The sequence below is a fragment of the Mchenga conophoros genome, linkage group LG23 (assembly GCF_057382185.1).
Source record: "Mchenga conophoros isolate Kocher_MC1m ecotype Shallow Benthic linkage group LG23, M_conophoros_male_GT1.1, whole genome shotgun sequence".
NCBI lineage: Eukaryota > Metazoa > Chordata > Actinopteri > Cichliformes > Cichlidae > Mchenga > Mchenga conophoros.
The window spans coordinates 11,041,121-11,059,991 of record NC_140547.1 but is presented as its reverse complement, the minus strand read 5'-3'; the positions used below and the strand labels follow the sequence as shown (position 1 = coordinate 11,059,991).

Genomic DNA, 18,871 nt, shown 5'->3' with positions numbered 1-18,871 from the left:
CACTGAAAAACTGAGAAGCAGTTTCTAGGTTAGGAGCTATGTATATATATATATATATATATATATATATATATATATATATATATTTTTTTTTTTTATAACAGCAGTTCACTTGCATGGTCTTAAAACCTGATTTGGCCACTTCAAATATCTTTATCAAACAGCAATGTTATGTTTGTTGCGATTTCTGCTGCCCTGTTGGCTACATCCTTTATATGAAAAGACATAAAAACAAAAATTTAATTCAAAGGGTAAAAGTCACTTTTGCCAAAAACTGACAGGACAGGAATGTCCTTTCTGCCTCAAAGTTACTTTATATCCTTCATCACTCATATGTTTGGCAAAGCTTTGGCAGATTATATGCCAAAAAGTCATTTACAACACTTTTTGTCACAACACCAGCTCCCAGACACTGAGTGAATAAATTGAGTCACAGCGCCATCTACTGGATATACACTCTAAGCAAGGCTGAAATCACGGGGAAAGCTTTTGAATGAAATAAAGTTTCCATCAGGTACACTGTCAGGTTCTACAGTGGTTTCTCTGCAGGCATCAGGCAGGTGAGCATTTTCACCTGTTCTGTTTCAAATGTTGGATCATTGCAGATCCTTATAGTTTGTGTCATAATGTAAATGTTTAAAGAGCGCACAGATTCATATAAAGACCGAGGCAATGATATGTAGAAGGAAACAAATGTGCTGAAAAATATAGTTTCTGCGAGGTGTGTGAGGTCAGTTTTGTGGGGCTCTGTGCAGATGCCTGCATGGTTGTAGGTCTGTTGTAACTGCGTGGTCTCGACTGCAGAGGCTGCGCTACAAGGCAGATGCCCTGCAGACGGGCTGCAACAGCTCTGCTCTGTGAGTGTTGGGGCAGCACATATCTTTCTACTTGTTCTACTTGTTTATTCAGTGAGCTAGTTTCAGTCATTGTGTAAATTGTGTCTCTTTTTAAAATGCCAGCCCCGCCCCCTGCTGCTCCACCTGTTCTTACAGCACTGCACCATCTGCATGTGTTTCCTGCACATGCATGAACCGATCAGATCCCTCAGCTGAAGTTTCTCACAGTGTGAATCTGCAAGTGTGTCTGCCTGCTGCTGCTGAGGATGATGATGCTGATGCTGAAGATGATGATGGGATGAAGATGATGAAAATACTGATGATGAAAATAATGGTGATAAAGATGATGATGATGATGTGATGATGAGGAAGATGATAATATGATCATGTGATGAAGATTATGAAAATAATGATGATGACGAAGATCATGAAAATCATGTGATGATGATGAGATGATGATGTGATGAAGATGATGAGAATGAAGACAATGGTGATGAAGAGGATGAAGATGATGATGGTGCAGTAGTTCCAACAGGCTGCTGTCCTCGCGCTCCTTCAGCCTCCTCCGTTGTTATGAGTCATCGCGCGCAGCGTCTGCGGAGCGGCGCGCTGTGATTGGTTGAAGAGGAGCCGCCTGCGCGCGCACGGAGCCGCTCGTTGACCGTGGAAGAGCCGCTGCTGGCGCGTGAGGAGCAGCAGGAGTTGTGTGCAGCATGTCATCCTGCCGCCGTGCGTGAAACAGCTGCGCGCGGACAGATTCAGACTCTTCAGATCGTTTCACAGCAAACATCCGGTCTGCACGCGCCTCCTCCTCTCCCCAGCACAGGAGCCACTGCTGAGAACACACAGATTTTATCTGCACACCGAGACACCGAGAGAGCGTCCGATCCGCCCAGCAGAGGTGACACACACGGACACACACACACACACACATACGGACACACACACACTGATCCAGAAACGTCGGTCACACCTGCACCGGTGCGACACCGGGGCTCGTGCATCTCTGCGATTTTCCTCCAGCCTCATCATCATCATCTTCACATCATCGTCGGTGATCGATGGCTTCGATCCTTCTCTAATCGATGGTTTGTATTTTTCGACGCTGAAGCTTGATGACGTCCATGTGGGATGATGGTGATGATGGTGATGATGAAGTCAGAGGTGCAGCTGGTCTGCGGGGATTCAGGCTGCTCCGTGGCTTCTCCTCCCTGCGGAGGCCCTATTGGAGGGATGGCTGCTCATTCTGATTATCAAACAGCACCTTCATCAACTTCACCTTTCATTTAGCGATAATAAGCGTGCTGATGTTAACCTGGTGATGATCAGATAATCCTCTCTGGTATGATGCTTCTGATCAGGAGAGCAGCACGTGAGCTCAGACCTGCTGGGTGTGATTCTGTGGTCCCTGATTGGTCCCGTGCCTTCACACACGTTTTACATGATACTTCATGAAGTTTAAACCTCTTTTGTTCGTTATACTTTTCAATCATTTTTATCCAAAGAAGCGAAAACGCGACTATTTCCATTGGCCTCTGCAGCATCTGTGTTAGTCATTGTACCCCATACAACGAGGTGACTGTTGTTGTGATTTGGTGCTATAGAAATAAAATAAAATTGATTAATTTTCTTATCCAGCTGATAAGTCTGTCCCAGCTGTCATAGGGTGACAGGCGGGCACGCCTGCACAGGTATCACAAGGTTAACAGAGAGAGAGAGAGACAACCATTCACACCTACAGCCAGTATAAAATCACTATGGTGATTATTGATTCATTAAACCACCAATTGTTGCTTCTTTAATGTGTTTATGACTTTAATGTTGCACCTTTAATGTGTTAATTAATTTATATTTTAAATCTACAGAAGAAGAAGAAACAAAGTACAACATCCAAAATAATTAAAGTGGCTGAGATCAGAAATACTTCAAGGATAAGTACATTAAGTACATTAAGACTGTATTTAAGTAAAGTACTTGAGTAAATGTACTCAGTTACATTATCTACAGTATGCTCTCCACTAGTGGTTGTTTTGGGGGTAACAATCATATTGCATTATGACATGCGCTAATGGAAGCGGCACGGGATGGCTCGGGTTCAGCTTCACCTGATGGATATTACCAGCTCAGGCTGAACCCTCTGCACCTGCAGTTCTTCTCTTCACGCTACACACAGTGCTTCCTCATGTTGTGATGTAACTTCCAGACCTTTGACCTCTGAATGGACCAAGCTGTGATGTGTCCTCTCCTGATGGATCTGCTTGATGTTTGCACCCAGAACGTCCTTTTTTATTCAGCTCCTTCAACCACACCTACAAATCAAACACCTGGAATCATCTGCACAGCTTTGACGATTTATTTACGATTTACATTGCACCGCGTCAGATACTGGATGCCGTGCAGAAAACACCCACAGGCCGTAGAAAAGACTAACGCACCTTCAGGTGTGAAAAATGAAGCCGGTGTGGAAAATGCCTTAAAGCTGCCTTCTTTTTAATGGCCACCAGGGGGCGAGAGCTGTGGCTGCAAACAGACTTCGGTCCTGTAGAAGTCTATGAGATCTCTGACCTCTGTGTGTTTTATCTGCTCAGCCACTTGTTTTAGGTTGTACTAAATAAAACATGAAGTCAGTGTTGGTTATTCTACGTTTCCTTTGTCTGCACGTTATGGACTCACCAGTGAGGCAGTCGCTTGATGTTGTTGGTGGTGAAGTTGACTGGTTACACTAGGTTAAAACGACGCTCATGCCACCATGAAATCCCACCTCAGAAACACCACTGAAACCAGCAGTGCATCAGACCTGTACGAGGTTCAGGCACCATGAGAGTGAGTTTTAGGCGACCACAGACGTCTGCTGTTCAGGTGTTCTCTTCACTAAATGTTTAATCACCTTCAAAGGATTTTCTTTACCCTTTTTCTATACATTCATGGGTCTAAATAATCAAGAGAGTTTGGAATACTGAGTGACAACACTGTAAGCAGACAGATTCTTCCCATCCCAACTGATCCCATCAAAGTAAAAGAGCTTTTATACCACTGACATGCTCAGACTGTTACACAAGCAAATGTAAACTCTGCAATCTCAGGTGAGACTTAAAAGAAGCTCTCAGTCTGGATGAATATTCATGTTGCTGATTCTTGTGTTTTTGTCCTTTTCAAATCTTCAGATGGCAAAGGCAGACCAGCGTTTCGGCCAGCGGGATGGCTCTGACCAGAACTTCGACTACATGTTCAAGCTGCTGATCATCGGCAACAGCAGCGTGGGGAAGACGTCCTTCCTGTTCCGCTACGCCGACGACTCCTTCAGCAACTCCTTCGTCAGCACCGTGGGCATTGACTTCAAAGTGAAAACGGTGTATCGCAACGACAAGAGGATCAAGCTGCAGATCTGGGTGAGGACGGTTTGCTTGTCTGAGATGCCGGAGACGAACTGGCTTGTGGAAACAGATGCTGATGTCACAAATTATGCACATGGTGTCTTGTTGCATTGATGTCTTCAGTCTCTGCCTCTGTGATATTCTTTTTTTTTTTTTTTAGCTATAAAGTAAAAAATAATAGAAAGAAGTTGTAAGGCTGGTGGTTAGATGTTAAACCTGGTTCGCTTTGACGTCAGAGGACACCTGCATTGGTGTCAGGCCTCAGAACCAGCCCCTCTGTTAGGAAGAAGTGGTTTTGCAACCACAAAATGTTTTAGTCATAAAATTAATTATTGATCATCAGATTATCAGTTTAAACTCTGTGTTTGTGTGTCTGTTTTTTTGTGTGGCTCTTTTGTTAGTCAGGGAATGCGATGGTAGCGTCAATTAGCAGTGAGGAGTCAGCAGGAACTTCTCTTTGTTTATATTTTGTCTCATTTGCATCATCCTTACCTGGGCAGGTGGTAGGGTCCATGCAGGTAAGGCTGAGACGGTGAAAGGTGATGCAACATTACCTGGATTCTGTAACAGCCCTTTAAAAAGTTGGTACCAAACAATAACCTCTTTCCCTCATACAGACTCAGGGCTCAACACTGATGGTCATTCAGGGACGTAACACACAGCTGCTTCAGTATCTCAGGATGTTGTTTAAAAGGGATGATAAAAGCATGAGATGCACCAATGTGTCAGTCGGACCTCGGACTTAATGCAAGCTTCTTATCGGTGTGTCGTGGTGACGATGAATGCTGAAGCGGAGCTGGTTTACAGAAAAGTTTAAAGGGGGAATAATGATTTGATCCCAGTTGAAATGAAGAGTCTCTGTTTTTTATGGTGGTTTCATTTTAATGATGAGAGATGAATATCAACCAAAAAAAACACATTACATAAAAATTATAAACTGACTTGCATGTCTTGTTGCCTTGTTGGCGATCAGAGCAGTAAGATGTTTCTTGTTGTTGGTCATTAGGTTTGCTCACTTCTCAAGTTGCCAACTCAAAGCCTTAGTAGCTTCACAGGATTTGCTTCTTTTTTAGCCACTCCTTTGTTGCCTTGGCGATATGTTTTGAGTCATTCTCATGCTGGAAGTCCCATCCTTGACCCATCTTCAGTGATCAGGCTGAGGGAAGGAGGTTCTGGTTCTAGTTTGGCGTCATACATCGGCCCCCTCATCATGTACCCTCAGCAGAAAAACAGCCCAAAGCATAATGTTTCCACCTCTGTGCCTGACTGTGGGGATGCTATTCTTTGAGTCGTACTCAGCATTTCTCTTCCTCTAACCTCAGCAGGAGACCGATTTTGGTTTCATCTGACCACAGGTCTTTCTCCCAAGCCTTCTCTCACTGATTTAAGTGTTCACTGGTAAACTTAAGATGGGCCTGAACATGAGCCTCCTTGAAGATTCCAATCCATTACAGTGTAACACGATAACATTATGAAGCTCATCCCATGGAGTTCTGGGCTGATCCACTACTTTTCCTATGATTATCCTCATCGCATGAGGCAAGATCTCGCATGAAGCTCCAGACTTAGACTGATTGATGGTCACTGAGTTTTTGATTGATTGATTGATTGTAATCTGTTCGCCACATGGCAAACAGCCAGTCTGTAGGAGGTTCTGGCTGGTTCGCAGAGCATCAAATACTTGTTTCCCTCAATGAACATACAGATGTATTTATAACGTTTATGTAATGTCAATTTCTGGATTTTCAAATAATATTCTGTCTCTGTCCATTAAAATGAAACTATCATAAAAAATAGAGACAGTTCATTTATTTGTAAGTGAGCAAACTTACACACTCCTACCCCACATATGACCAAGAGCTGTGGGCAGTGATGGCAGACTGAGTATACAGGCAGCAGAAATGAGCTTCCTCTGAAGGTTGTCTGAGCTCACCAAATACAAAGTTAACCTCAGGTTACCCGCTCAGATACAGTCGCTGGAAGAGTGACACATTTTCTCCAAGGTCTCTCCTTTTTTTAGATACATCTCTGTGCAAAAGTGAAGATGAACCATAGAGAAAGTCACAGTTTGTGAGCCAATCAGCCCCTCTTACAATGCTGAGCATCTCAGCTGACACAGCACCAAGTGAGCTGTTAACAAGGATGAAAGGTTTTCTAAGAGAGATCTTTCAGCTGAAAATGTTGTTGGGGAAATGGATGTCTGCTCACCTGCAGCCATTGGGGAAGTCTGGAGGTCGGGCCAGCTCCATGGACGCACCATGTTCCTCATCCTGTTCCTGGTGAGGTTTTGTGGTATGGCAGAACACGCTGTCCTGATGGGTCAGGAGGATGCTGACTGAGCGGACCCATTCTAAATACTGGAAATACTCCATGTGGTTTAGATGTTGAGCTGCAGAGCCAAAGTGCTTGAAGATGCACTTTTCACCAATCAGCAGAAATTCGGAAACACCTTAAAGCACTTGCCTGATCAAATCTTATGTGATTTAACTTCCTGTTCAAAGGGAGTTCTTTCTTCCTCCTGTTGCCACGTCCTGCTCACACAGGGGATCGTCTGATTGTTGGTGTTTTCTCTTTATCTTACACTATGAAGCATCATGGGACAATTGTTGCTCTGAATTGGTGCTGTCTGAATAAAACTGAATTGAACTGGAGCAGTTATTGTGAAGAATTACTGAAATTAACTTTTTTTTTTTTTTTTTAATTTTTACTTTCATGTCCATAAATAAAAACTGCATGAATAGAATGATCTCACATTAAGTCGAGATCAGACCACATCTTTCATGCATACTACACCAAAACAATCAAAAACCTTCCACAAACTGACCACAGACATCATCTGATGTTCATTTGACAGCCCAACGCTGATCTAAGGTTTGATCGAATGTTTAGCCGCTGCAGATCGCACTGATGCTTCCTGCTCTGTTTTTTATTTGATTGGCTTGATTGATGTGGATTTAGCCTTTACTTGTTCCATTCGGGCAGTTTTTGTAAAATTGTCTGTTTATTCCTTTAAATTAAAGTTTAAAAAGCATCTTTTCCCTGCAGGTTAAACTTGTGCCTCCATCTTTGCTGATGCTGAATCTCTCAGAGGGTTCAGTGATGTGTCTCCTCGTCCTTTAATGTCTCTGCTCTCGCTGCTTTAATACACTGCGACGAAACGTTACAATTCTGTGACGTCAGCTGTAATGTTGAACGTGCTGTGACAGAGCGCACGTCTTCATAAAGCGCAGTAATGATCAGCTGCATGCGTTTAAAGTGGATCAGCAGACTGAGCTCTGCTTGCAGCAAAAACACACTCACAGCTCCTTTTATCAGTGGTGATGTTGTTGCCATGGCAGCGGCCCTTTACGCTCACACACACAGGCACACACACACACACACACACTCCGTTACTGTGTTGACTTTAGTGGCAATTAAAAGGAGCTCTCAGGGTGGAGAGGTTGAGACCTGGCGGGAGACAAAGGGCCCAGAAGGTGTTTGTGTGCATGCATGTGTGTGTGTGTGTGTGTGTATGTTGTTGACATAATTGGAGCCAATCAGAGCCAGCTGATTCAAACTGAAAGCATCGTTGTGAGTAAAAATAGACTGAACACAAACTGTTGGATGGAGAGCTATGACCAAAGCATCATGGGAGGTGTAGTTTATGGCTGTTAACTTCAACATGTTAACACAGATTTTAGATCACTGGCTCTGCTTACAGACACATGTAGTCACTACGGGCGACACCTCTGGTTGTCAAAAGTGTGATTGGATAGAAGTTTAAGAGGAGATTGATCCTCCCGCTCAGCCGAGCTCAGTGCAAACCTCTGATGAGTTTATGGCCTCAGGTCTTATGGAATAAAACGTGATATTTATTTTGGACTTTTTGGCTCTGTTAGTGTCATACAGGAGTAGGAAGTAGGAGAGTGTTTCAGCTGTCTGCATATTTTTGAGGCTGATCATCCTCCATCATAAACACACACACACACTCCACAGTCTGAATTAATTAATCGTATACGAGCTCTCGCTGTGTCTCTCCGGATAAAGGCAGAATCAGGAAGTGTTGAGTCAGAGCTAAAATTAGCAGAGTGACTCGGGGCAGCTGTAGTGATACGGAGGATGAAGTGGTGGAGGACGGTGGCGTGAAAGTCACACTGTGGCCCGGCTGCTTGTTGCAGAGATCAATGGCCTGAGACTAGCTGAAAGAGTCTCTGGTGCTTTCTTAGATCATTTTTATTGATCGTCTTCAGTTTCCACAGTAATGATGTGTATTCAATCTGTCATATCACAAGTCAGAGTTATTAAAGCAGCACTGACACATATACATTAGCACAGGGAGGGATGCTGATGCCGTTAGCTGAATGACTGTTTTGCTTAAATATTAAAAACGAACTTTTTATTCATCACCCTTTACTCTTCAGAAGTTGTTCTTTCAAGCCTTTGAGCTTCTGCAGAAACCCAGCAGGTGTCTAAAGAAACACTTAAGCTGAATCAACACACTCATATTTTAGGTTCCAAACAAATTATCTATAATGAACCTGCTGTGTAGTTTATGTATTTGTGAGGATGTTTGTTTCAGGAGTTTTTCCCCGCTGTGTCTCAATCCAGCGTCTTCCTCTCTTTTTCTTCTCCTGCAGATTTACAGACATTTTTACAGCTTTATTTCTGGAGCTTCAGCACTGATGGCTTCATCATGGTAGATTCATAGAGTGGACCTTAAATATGGATGCAGCCACGAAGTCTGGAAGTTTTGGAGTTTACTTTCGGCTTTCACCGTGCTGTTTTTTTTTTTTTTTTTGATTGTTTCCAGATCATATTCAGACGAGAGGCTGGAATGCTAAGTTATCAGCTAACGCTCTTGTTATCAGTATGCATCTACAGACTGTATGGGTACATCACACAGACACAGATACCTAGAATTTCACTTTCTAGATGGTCTGTTAGTACAGTAACCTCACAGCAGCCATATTATTGGTCACATAATGTCATTAAAAAGGCTCTAACAGCACAAACAGGGTCCAGAGGTATTGACTGGTAGCAGCTACAGCCACTTGTGTCACCATTTACCTGTCAGTCAAAGAGGCCACGCCTCTAATAATGCAAACTTTCCAGGCGAGTGCTAAAACCACTCCCCCCATACTGTTGTTATAAAGGGGGAAATTATCGATAGAGACCAGACAAGCTTGTGTATCGAGCTGTAAATATGTTTATTTTTGCTGTAAACCTTTAACATCGGAGTCTGAAGGGGCTGACTCACTGCTGGAGCCTCTGCTGGACGTTGGAAGAACTGCAGCTTTTAGTACTTGGAGGCTGCTGATTAGTTAAAGTCTGTTTGCAGCTGGCACAGTCATGTGCAGTGTTGGTCAAGTTACTTGAAAAAAGTAATCAGTAACTAATTACTGATTACTTCCCCAAAAAGTAATCCCGTTACTTTACTGATTACTTATTTTCAAAAGTAATTAATTACTTAGTTACTTAGTTACTTTTTAAAAACATGATTTACAACCTGAATAGGTGATGAAGCGATAGATATTTCAGCCCAATTCTACTCTTTCTACATAATCCATCACACAAAATGTAATCAAATGGAAAAGTATCTTTTTAAAACTTGTTTTATTAGTTTTAATCTTTTAACTTTATGCATCAAGCAAAAATGTAATTATATGCAACATTCTCTGACTGGAAGAAATTTGTTTAATATTTAAACCTATTTTCTGCACATTCCAGCACATAAAATAAAATATTTTTTTGTGTTTACACTCACTCTTTCAAATAGATGCAAGTAAAACACAGCAGAAAATAAATAAAATCAAAGACTCAGCGGTCCTGTTGCTCTATTTTCACCTGTAAAGCAGGAGTGGGGTAGGCGGAGGTTTACCCTGGTGTAGGTGTGCCGCAGCGGTCAGTGGAAGAATCCGCGAGTTTCTCTGTGAATTTCCCATTACGTCGTAGCGCACTCGGTGCTTGCTTGGAAGTTTAGGGGTTTTTTTGCTAATAAGGGGAAGTTTTCTTCCCACGCACAACGGACACTAATGTTTTTGTCACTTTTTACGAAATCAAACTCAAAGTAAGGTCAGTACCTCCATGCTTTAAACGCTGCACGCTCATACTCTCTCCCGCACTCCATATATGATCCCTTGTTGATCTGCACACAGCTGTTGTCACGAACGTCGCACTCGCTTACGTCACTGTCATGAGACATTCTCGCAAAAAAAAAGTAATCAGATTACACTAACGCGTGCCCATCTCTGGTCATGTGACTAGCTGTGTGTTTGTTTTCAGGACACGGCCGGTCAGGAGCGTTATCGCACCATCACCACAGCCTACTACCGCGGTGCCATGGGCTTCATTCTCATGTATGACATCACCAACGAGGAATCCTTCAACGCCGTCCAGGACTGGTAGGTGATTGGCTGGAAGCCTGTGATTCAGCTCAGAAAGTGAAACTCAGCTCAGGTCATGTTGCTGTGTGTTTGCAGGGCCACGCAGATTAAGACGTACTCGTGGGATAACGCCCAGGTGATCATGGTGGGCAACAAGTGCGACATGGACGAGGAGAGAGTGGTACCCCCTGAGAAGGGAAAACACCTGGCTGATCAGCTAGGTGAGACTCAGCTCTCTTTCACCTCAGGTGGTACAGACAGCAGAAGAAACGTTTCTTCTTCATTAGTTGAGATGGTTGCAGTGAGAGAAACACTGCCTCAGGGCCCCAAAAAGGAACCTAAAGAGAAAATTATATGAGCTTATTTAGTTTAACTATTCAAAGAAAAAGGGATGGCTCATCTCTTCCTTCAGCAGCTCTGTGCTGAGGCTCATGGGACATGTAGTATGTATGATGTAGTAAAAAAGTAGAAAAACCCATAGTGTGATTAAAATACATGTGATTAAAATCCCTCCCCTTCCTCATATTATCTAACATTTACCTGCAAACACCTGAGCATGAAGGCAGTGCAGGAGGAGCCTTCAGACTAACAGGGATGGTTTCTGCAAACAGGTGTGTTTTCACCAGGTGAGCCCTGTCTGCCGAAGAACTTTCTTTAAATTATACCTGTTGGAGGAAATCTGATTATAAGTTCATTTTATTTTTGCTTTTTCTTGGTCTGAACATTTAGAAAGTACTCAGTTTAGCTTTAATTTTTCTTTATGCACAAGAACACGAAGAACAAGAATATGAAAGCAGGTAAAAGCTGCGGCTCTCAGCACTGACAGGGCGAGTAGCTTTTTATTCCAGTAAAAGCAGCATTGCACTTTATTGTTGATAGATTTTATTAATGCACCACCCTACGTGAATTCATTTTCACACACCGTGTGCTGACTGCAGAACAAAGAAATGAATAACTGTGATTCAGAGCGCCAGCATTGATTTTTCCTTTGTTTGATGGTGTTTAGCCTGAAAATTATTATTAGTTAAAGCACACTCATGAAAACACCTTCAAACTTTTTCGGCCTAATTTTACATATGATCAATAATGAACATGCAGAAAAATAGAAATAAACATTATCATGTCTGTACTTTACTGACATCAGACTTCACTCCCAATGTTTTTAGACGAGCTCAGGTGTTATTCAGGGCCCTCTGTTCAGGTCACGTGTATTCAAAGCTGCTCTGAGGTCAGTCCATCAGAGAGCTGTGCTGACACTGAGCCGAAAGCCTGAAACACCTTAAACACACAAATATGGGATGAGATGCTTCACTCTTCATGCTTTCTGTCCTAATGCAGATAATTGAGCTGAAACTGAGCCTTGCTGCAGCTCTATTAACTGTTTAACTCACCTTTCATGTAGCCTGAGAAAGAGAGTGAATCAGATTCTCCACATCAGCTAAACGAGCGTCTGTTCAAGTGTCTGCTTCTCACACAGTCTGATTTATAAAAAAAAAAAAAAAAAAAAAAAAAAAAACAGAAAATAATTTCCATGACACGGGAAAAACCTACTCAAATAGAAATGAGGAGGACCTCATGTCTGTCTGACAGCTCTTACATGAACCAATGTTCGCTCTCCAAACTTTAAGCTTTATTATATTAAGGATCTCTCTGGTATCAAATATGGAGTGTATTCCCTTTCATTTTTAAAACTAGAGCAGACATTGACACGTAGCTGAATGGCAACAGTTTTCATAAAGCAAACAGACAATATAAACAGTTAAAGTTCAATATAAACAGCATCTATCTTACTAAAGCTAGAAGTGAAAATACTCAGCTTAAAAGAAGAAAACTCTTCTGGTTCTTTTCCAGTAAGCACCTCCATCTCATTCTCAGGGTTTTTTGTCTTTCCTCTTGCATTAATATTCAAGAATGTACTTAGTAAAAACATATCTAAATGATCTTTCATATATAGCCCTTTTCTACTCTTGCAGAGCACTCAAAGCTATGTGCTTAAATTGTCAAAATCCGGTTGTAGGAACTCAGGCGCAGAGCGTTTAGACGCCTCCAAAAGACAGTTTATTTACAGCACCAGTGCACAGTATATACAGTGAGGGGAATCCAAAACTCCAGGGAATCACAGGGTAGCTCTCTCACACTCACACACGGCAGGGAGGTCACAGGTCCGGGGAGGAAGGTCTGAAGCAGAAGAGAAGGGAAGTCACAAACTAATCACGAATCTCAAATTACTAAGCACGAGTTCGCAGGAGCTGCAAGAAACACTAACGTCAGCAGTACAATCATCCAGCGACGAGAGGATCTGTGTTCCAGCCTCAAATAGTGCTCCCGGTGATGACAGGTGATTGTTGTCAGGTGTGTGGGCCAAGGGCGGGAGCCCACAGTGAGCCCCGCCCAGGCAGAGAGGGAGAGAGAGAGAGAGAGAGAGAACCAAAACGGCAAATGTAGCCTTGTGGGGCCGGCCGGGCAGGCACGGAGACCATGACATAAATGTTTTCTATTGAACAGTCAAACTCAGGTTGATGCATCAGACAGCATGATGAGGTTAGTGTCTTGCCCAAGATGCCAACTGGAGCAGTCAGGAATCAAGCCACCAACCTTCTGATTAGTAGATGACCTGCTTTACCTCCTGAGCTACAGCCACCCCATCTGAGCAATACAATGCATTGTCATCAGCATGGAAAGGAAAGGAGATTTTATGTTTCATTCATTAAATTAAAGAAATAAACCCATGAGAAAGTTGTTTTCCTGCATAAATTGGAAGGTGGAGGTGTTGGAAAGGGTCCAAATCCAGAACACCAAGGAAGGTAGTGGAAAGAAAGCCTTTATTTGTTGGAATATCCAAAATTTTGCAATCCAAAGAAAACCCATGGAGATGCAGGGCAGCACAACACAAAGCACAGATAAAAACCTAATCTGACAAGAACACAGAGGGAGACAGGACTGTTTACACACACTAGACGAAGGGGGAAATAAGCCACAGTTAAACATATTCAAGACAATCAACAGACAGGAAGTAAAACCCAACAGAACCAGAAACACAGAAATAATGAAACACTACTGAAAGTGTGAACTGAAACTAAGTACGACCTAAAAACTAAAACAAATATCCATGAAAACACATCTGCATTACCACAAACTAACTTCAAAATGCTATAATAATAAAATCCAACAGAAAATTCAGAGAATTCAGACATGTAAAACACTAGGACAATGTCATTTCCACTGAGTTTAAAAGCACTTTGTTTATGAGCTATACAACATGGCATCATCAGCATAAAGGAGCATTTCGTTTATCACTAGTCTAATGTGATCCACTGAGTCCGACGCCTCTAAATGTTGCTGCAGTGGTTTTTAAGTAAAGCTCTTCTGCTTCCTCCTGCAGGCTTCGAGTACTACGAGGCAAGCGCCAAAGAGAACATCAATGTGCGGCAGGTGTTCGAGCGCTTGGTGGACATCATCTGTGTGAAGATGTCAGAGCGTGTGGACGTAGAGGCGCCGGCAGCTCCTGGTTCCAAGACCACCAGACTGACCGACAAACCTGCCCAGCTACCTCAGAAGTGCTGCTGATCGTCTGTCATACCCCAAGCTCTCAAAATAAGAAAAAGAAAAAAAAATATATAGATTATCTATTGTAACATTCCTCTGCACACTCGCTCTGCTTCATGTTTGTGAGCGGCCATCCATTACTACGCCTTCTCCAGGCCCTGCTAACTAACATCTATATAACCACTTTTACCATCCCAAGTGTCCGTGGGAGGCCCTTTAGCTGTCAGCGTACTCCATGCTAATGCGGATTTGGCGTGCTTGAAAAGGTTATTGTGCTGCTGGTGGTGATATCACTGTGACCAGTGACTGTTTTCAAAGATTTTTCTCTTATGCAGAAACAAAAAAAAAGAACAAAGCCTTGATTATACTAGAAAGTGACACAGTTACAGACAGGCTGAAAAAGTGACATCAGGTACTTCCGGTTCGTTCTCTTAGCTGTCGCATGGATAATTAGCATCTGATGATGAGCGTGCACGGTTTATTTCATAGTTAACTGTGAAATGCTGACATTCATGTGTGTGAAGTAGAGGCCTTTTACTGTGGAGTGAGGAGTCAGAGGTCAGGACTGTGAGGAAGACTTTTGGTAAGTGGGGGGAATTTGTGAGTCAGGGGTGGAGAGTGGACTGTTTCCGCCAAGAAACAAATGCACTGAAGGAGTTTCCAACAGGATGATTAGATCTGCGCATTTTCTGTGCTGGTGTGACTTCAAGGTGGAAACAATTAATGTCTAAAAAGCTGCACAGCTGGTAACCACAGACTCAACTTCTTGCAAGCATGAAAGTCGAATCCAACAGAAGCTGATCCAGAATGCTGCACAGATGTGAAACATCCAGCAGGAAACCACTGCAGGTCAGAGTGACAATAGGATCCATCCAGTCCAGCTGCTGCAGAGACCAAACTGCAGATGATTGTTAACACTAGTAAAAGGCTTTTTTCTGCAAGCCGTTGCGTGCCACTCTGTAGTGCAGACTTCTTCACAGAGAAATAACCACTACAAAGTCGGTGGCTCTTGAGTTAAACTTTCCTTAACTTAAAGGTGAGCGGTTAAAGCAACTACCAGTGGAGTGAAGGACACCTCTGACTGACATATCAGGGGGTGGTAAATACATTAGAGGGCTACCTAAGCAACCACAGCCAGGAACAGCCATAATCCAGCTGCCATTAAAATGATGCAAGATGAGTGAATCACTTCCTGTGTGGACACCCCTTAAGAAGTGTGCTTCATTCGCATGCATCACAAAGATGCCGTCCGGCTTCTCTTTGTTACCCTGAAGATGCTCTCTTTGATTGCAGCACTGTGATGTTGACCGAGACACCGAGGGTGAATCTTCTTACTCTGCCTGAGATTAGACGCGATGATTGACACCTGCTTGCTCCGTGCTGTAATGACACGTGTAGTGAGGCAGCAGGCCTCTAACTGAGTAACACTGCGGGTCAAGTTTAGTGTCTCAAACACGCCAAATGCCCATTTAGTTGGAGTGTGATGTCAGCAGGGTCACAGGTCAGCACAGCACTGCCTTTCCTCTCAAAGTGTAGCACAACGCCACAGCTGCTCATGTGTTTACAGTCCTCCTCTGAGTCATCACTCATGCTGCTTCTCTACAGCTAGCATTAGTTCCTCTGATATAACATGCCTATAGCCCACAAACTCTTACTGGCCTTACTCAGACAGACGCTTTAAGGCTGCACCACCAACGCACAACTCTGACAGGGCTGCAGTCCAGTCGCTCGGGTCAGAGGAGCCGGGTCAGAGGTGAAGAGACAGCACTCCCTGGTGGTTGAACAGGGTCTTAAGATAACTACAGAAACTTCAATGAGAAGGAAAACACTTGAAATGGTGTTAAAACAAAGTATTACTGAGACAACACATAAGTTTACATCCAAGAAAAAACCTCCATTGGGAGTTCTGATCTGTAAAACCTCAGATTAAATCATTACTTTCAAGAGTCATATCGGATGAACAGCTGTGAGTATTGATGACACCTGTAACCAGGTGTGAAATGAAGCTGAAACTGCATTGTGATTTTATGGATGTTTGTATGATGATTTCAGTCTTGGTTTCAGTGATGCTAAATCCCAGAGGTGAAGATATTTTCTCTGCTCACTCTGTGAAAACCAAACTGAGATACACAGATGCTCTTTGAGCATGTGCAAACCATCCACTAAAAAAAAAACTCTGAACTCTGACTCAAATTGTCTGCATCGGGAAGATTATTAACAACAAACAGAACAAATATAAGTCTGATGTGAGCGTGTGCAGGAGCACAAACAATCCCTGTTTGTTATCTCTGTCCTCTCTAATCTGCAGCCTCCAACAGCTGCCCTCAGTTTGATGTTCTGCAGGACTTAACGTGATGCTGCTTGACTTTCAGCTCTCTTTGCATGTCCTTCATAGCTTATACAACCTTCCTGTTTCTGTCTGATGAAGCAGTCCTTCAGATCTTCACTGTTCCAGCCTTCAGTCAGTGTTTCTTCTCATTGACAGGAAGCCCCAAAACGTCTGCCCCTGTACCAGCTGTTTCCATTGTGTTGTGAAGGTGTGGAAGGATTTCTGAATGGACCAATGGGGTCCAAGACTTCCAAGGAATCAGAGGCCTCAGAGCCATTTTTATTTCTAAAGCCCGGTGTGGGTGTGGCTGCTGAAGCCTGAGTTCAGGTGCATTTTGCTGTAATGTAAGGCTGCGCTCAGAAGTGAGATGCAGAGTTCCTGCCTTCACAGAGCCGTGAGATTCTTTAAATACACGGCAGAGAATCAGTGATGACCCCGAATGAGATATGCTTTAAACTGAAACGCTGTCCTTCCTGTGGGACCGAAGCTCTGGATTCACCTCTCTGACCTCTGAGCTTTAATTACAGAGAAACAGAGCACGAGTTAAGAAGACTGGAGTTATTTAAAGCCACTGAGACCTGACGACACAACCCAGAGCTGCAGCAGTCAAACCTTCCAGCACCAACACACAGTTTTTCTGGTTCAGGATCAAGCCAGCGGACTCACATTAATGGAAGCTGCAAACAGCAACAGGAACTCCAAAGTAACCGACATGCAGGAGGTTTGTTTCTGAGGTTAACTGACGACTATCTGACCGTCATAGCTGAATGATCATCCACTCCCTTTGGTGGTGTGAGCGTGCTCATAAGGGCTTAGTTCACATACAAATTCTGTTCCAGACAAATGGAGACATGCTCGGAGCTCTTTTGGTGTTATTATGAAACAATCTGAGATGGAAAATGAGAGTGGAAAGAGTCGTGTTTGCATTCACACTAATCATCAACCTTCAGGTGTGAAGTGAACCTGTTTGAATTGCACTTTGCTAGAAGCTGAGTCAGAGTTCACGAGTCATAGAAGAGTAAAAAGCATCCAGGGTCTTGCCTCTGGCCAGTGCTGGAGTGCGTGCTCGCTGTAGTTTTGGTTTGACTTCCATGTCTGCTTTTTTCCAAAATCACAGAAGAACAAAGACAGGAAAGGAGATCAGGATCAGAGCCCCTGGCCCGGGCCACACTGAGCGCTGCAGCCCTGCTTCATGGTGGCAATCAGCTTTTGCACCGGCGACCGTGCCGCCAAGGCCACACGGAGACTGATTTTTAGTCACGCACACACGTGAGTGGAACTGATGAGTGAGGAGAGCACGTCTCTCGCCCCCTTTAGCAGGTGTAGTCGCACAGCCGCCGTGTTTGCAGTGTTTCCTACATGAGTGTGTGTGTGTGCGTGTGTGTTCGTGTTGAGTATCATGATATTTATCGCGTGTTCAGTTGTACGGGTTCTTGTGATATTTTGAGATCCAGTGCGTTTGTTCATGGAAGACTTGAAGAAACATTTGTTCTTAAATATTCTGATAAACTTATATCCTGCCAAACTGTTGTATAGCAACCACAGCGCACGTTGGTGTGTAACTCCCTGCCGTGTGTCTTCATATGGATAAGAACTTACAATAACATGGACATCGTCTTCATATGATTATTTTCTAAGTGACTTTGTAAATGATAGAGGTAGATCTGATCCTGGTGTTGAGTTTATTTTTCTGCAGTGTAACCATGGACTAATTCTTAGAGAGTTCCTGTAAACTTGTTGTCTTATGGTTTGCTCCTGTTCGGGGAGAAGCACAAAGTGATTGTACAAAATATTGTGAATGTTTGTATATTATAGATCAGATTTAGTATAATAAAAATCACAATCTTTAATCAGAATGCGTGTCGCTTTTCTTTGGTAGAATACATACGTACGCAGTCGTCACCAGAGAATCTTTTAAAAATTACATAAATCTGCAAACAGTTCTGAAAGTTGTGTCGAACCTCTGTGCGATTTGCTCCACAGGGGTCTGCTGTATCACTCCTGTTCACTTCATAATCCTCTCATGGGTCACAACACCTACAGAAGAACTCTGGTGGTTCTGCAGAGGTTGGATATCAGTGATGTCCAGGAGGACTGTACAGAATGTGAATAAAAGCAGAGAGATGGTGGTCAGCTTCAGAACGAAGATTGGGATGGGTGTGAGTGTGTGTTGGAGAAGTATCTGAGTGTTTACATCAACAACAGGCTGAACTGGAGGGATGACATAAGAAGGAGACAAGCAGGCTCTGTTTCCTAGGGAAGCCAAGATCCTTCACTGTGTGTAGCAAAATGATGGACATGTTCTATCAGTCAATGAGTTCTGCTGGAGAAGCAGCGTATTCAAGCTGACATAGGGCGAGAGGCAGGGTATACGCTGGACAGCTCACCAGCCTGTGGCAGGTCTAACAGAGAGACAGAAAACCA

General features: G+C 43.3%; 1 protein-coding gene across 1 annotated transcript; it reads left to right on the top strand.

Annotated features, from left to right (window-relative positions):
* Positions 1-999: 999 nt before the first annotated feature.
* On the top strand, positions 1,000-18,303 carry rab3b (RAB3B, member RAS oncogene family). Its single transcript, XM_085263896.1, has 5 exons — positions 1,000-1,737; positions 4,001-4,225; positions 10,472-10,590; positions 10,669-10,793; positions 13,955-18,303. The coding sequence occupies exons 2-5, from the start codon at positions 4,001-4,003 to the stop codon at positions 14,137-14,139; spliced, it is 654 nt and encodes a 217-aa protein (XP_085120022.1). The 5' UTR covers positions 1,000-1,737; the 3' UTR covers positions 14,140-18,303.
* Positions 18,304-18,871: the final 568 nt, after the last annotated feature.

Bases quoted from the DNA above. Each gene is read 5' to 3' on its own strand.
- rab3b (XM_085263896.1), top strand. From the start codon at position 4,001: ATGGCAAAGGCAGACCAGCGTTTCGGCCAGCGGGATGGCTCTGACCAG. The intron at 10,591-10,668 runs GTAGGTGATTGG...GTGTGTTTGCAG, and splicing joins TTCAACGCCGTCCAGGACTG to GGCCACGCAGATTAAGACGT. The intron at 10,794-13,954 runs GTGAGACTCAGC...TTCCTCCTGCAG, and splicing joins ACACCTGGCTGATCAGCTAG to GCTTCGAGTACTACGAGGCA.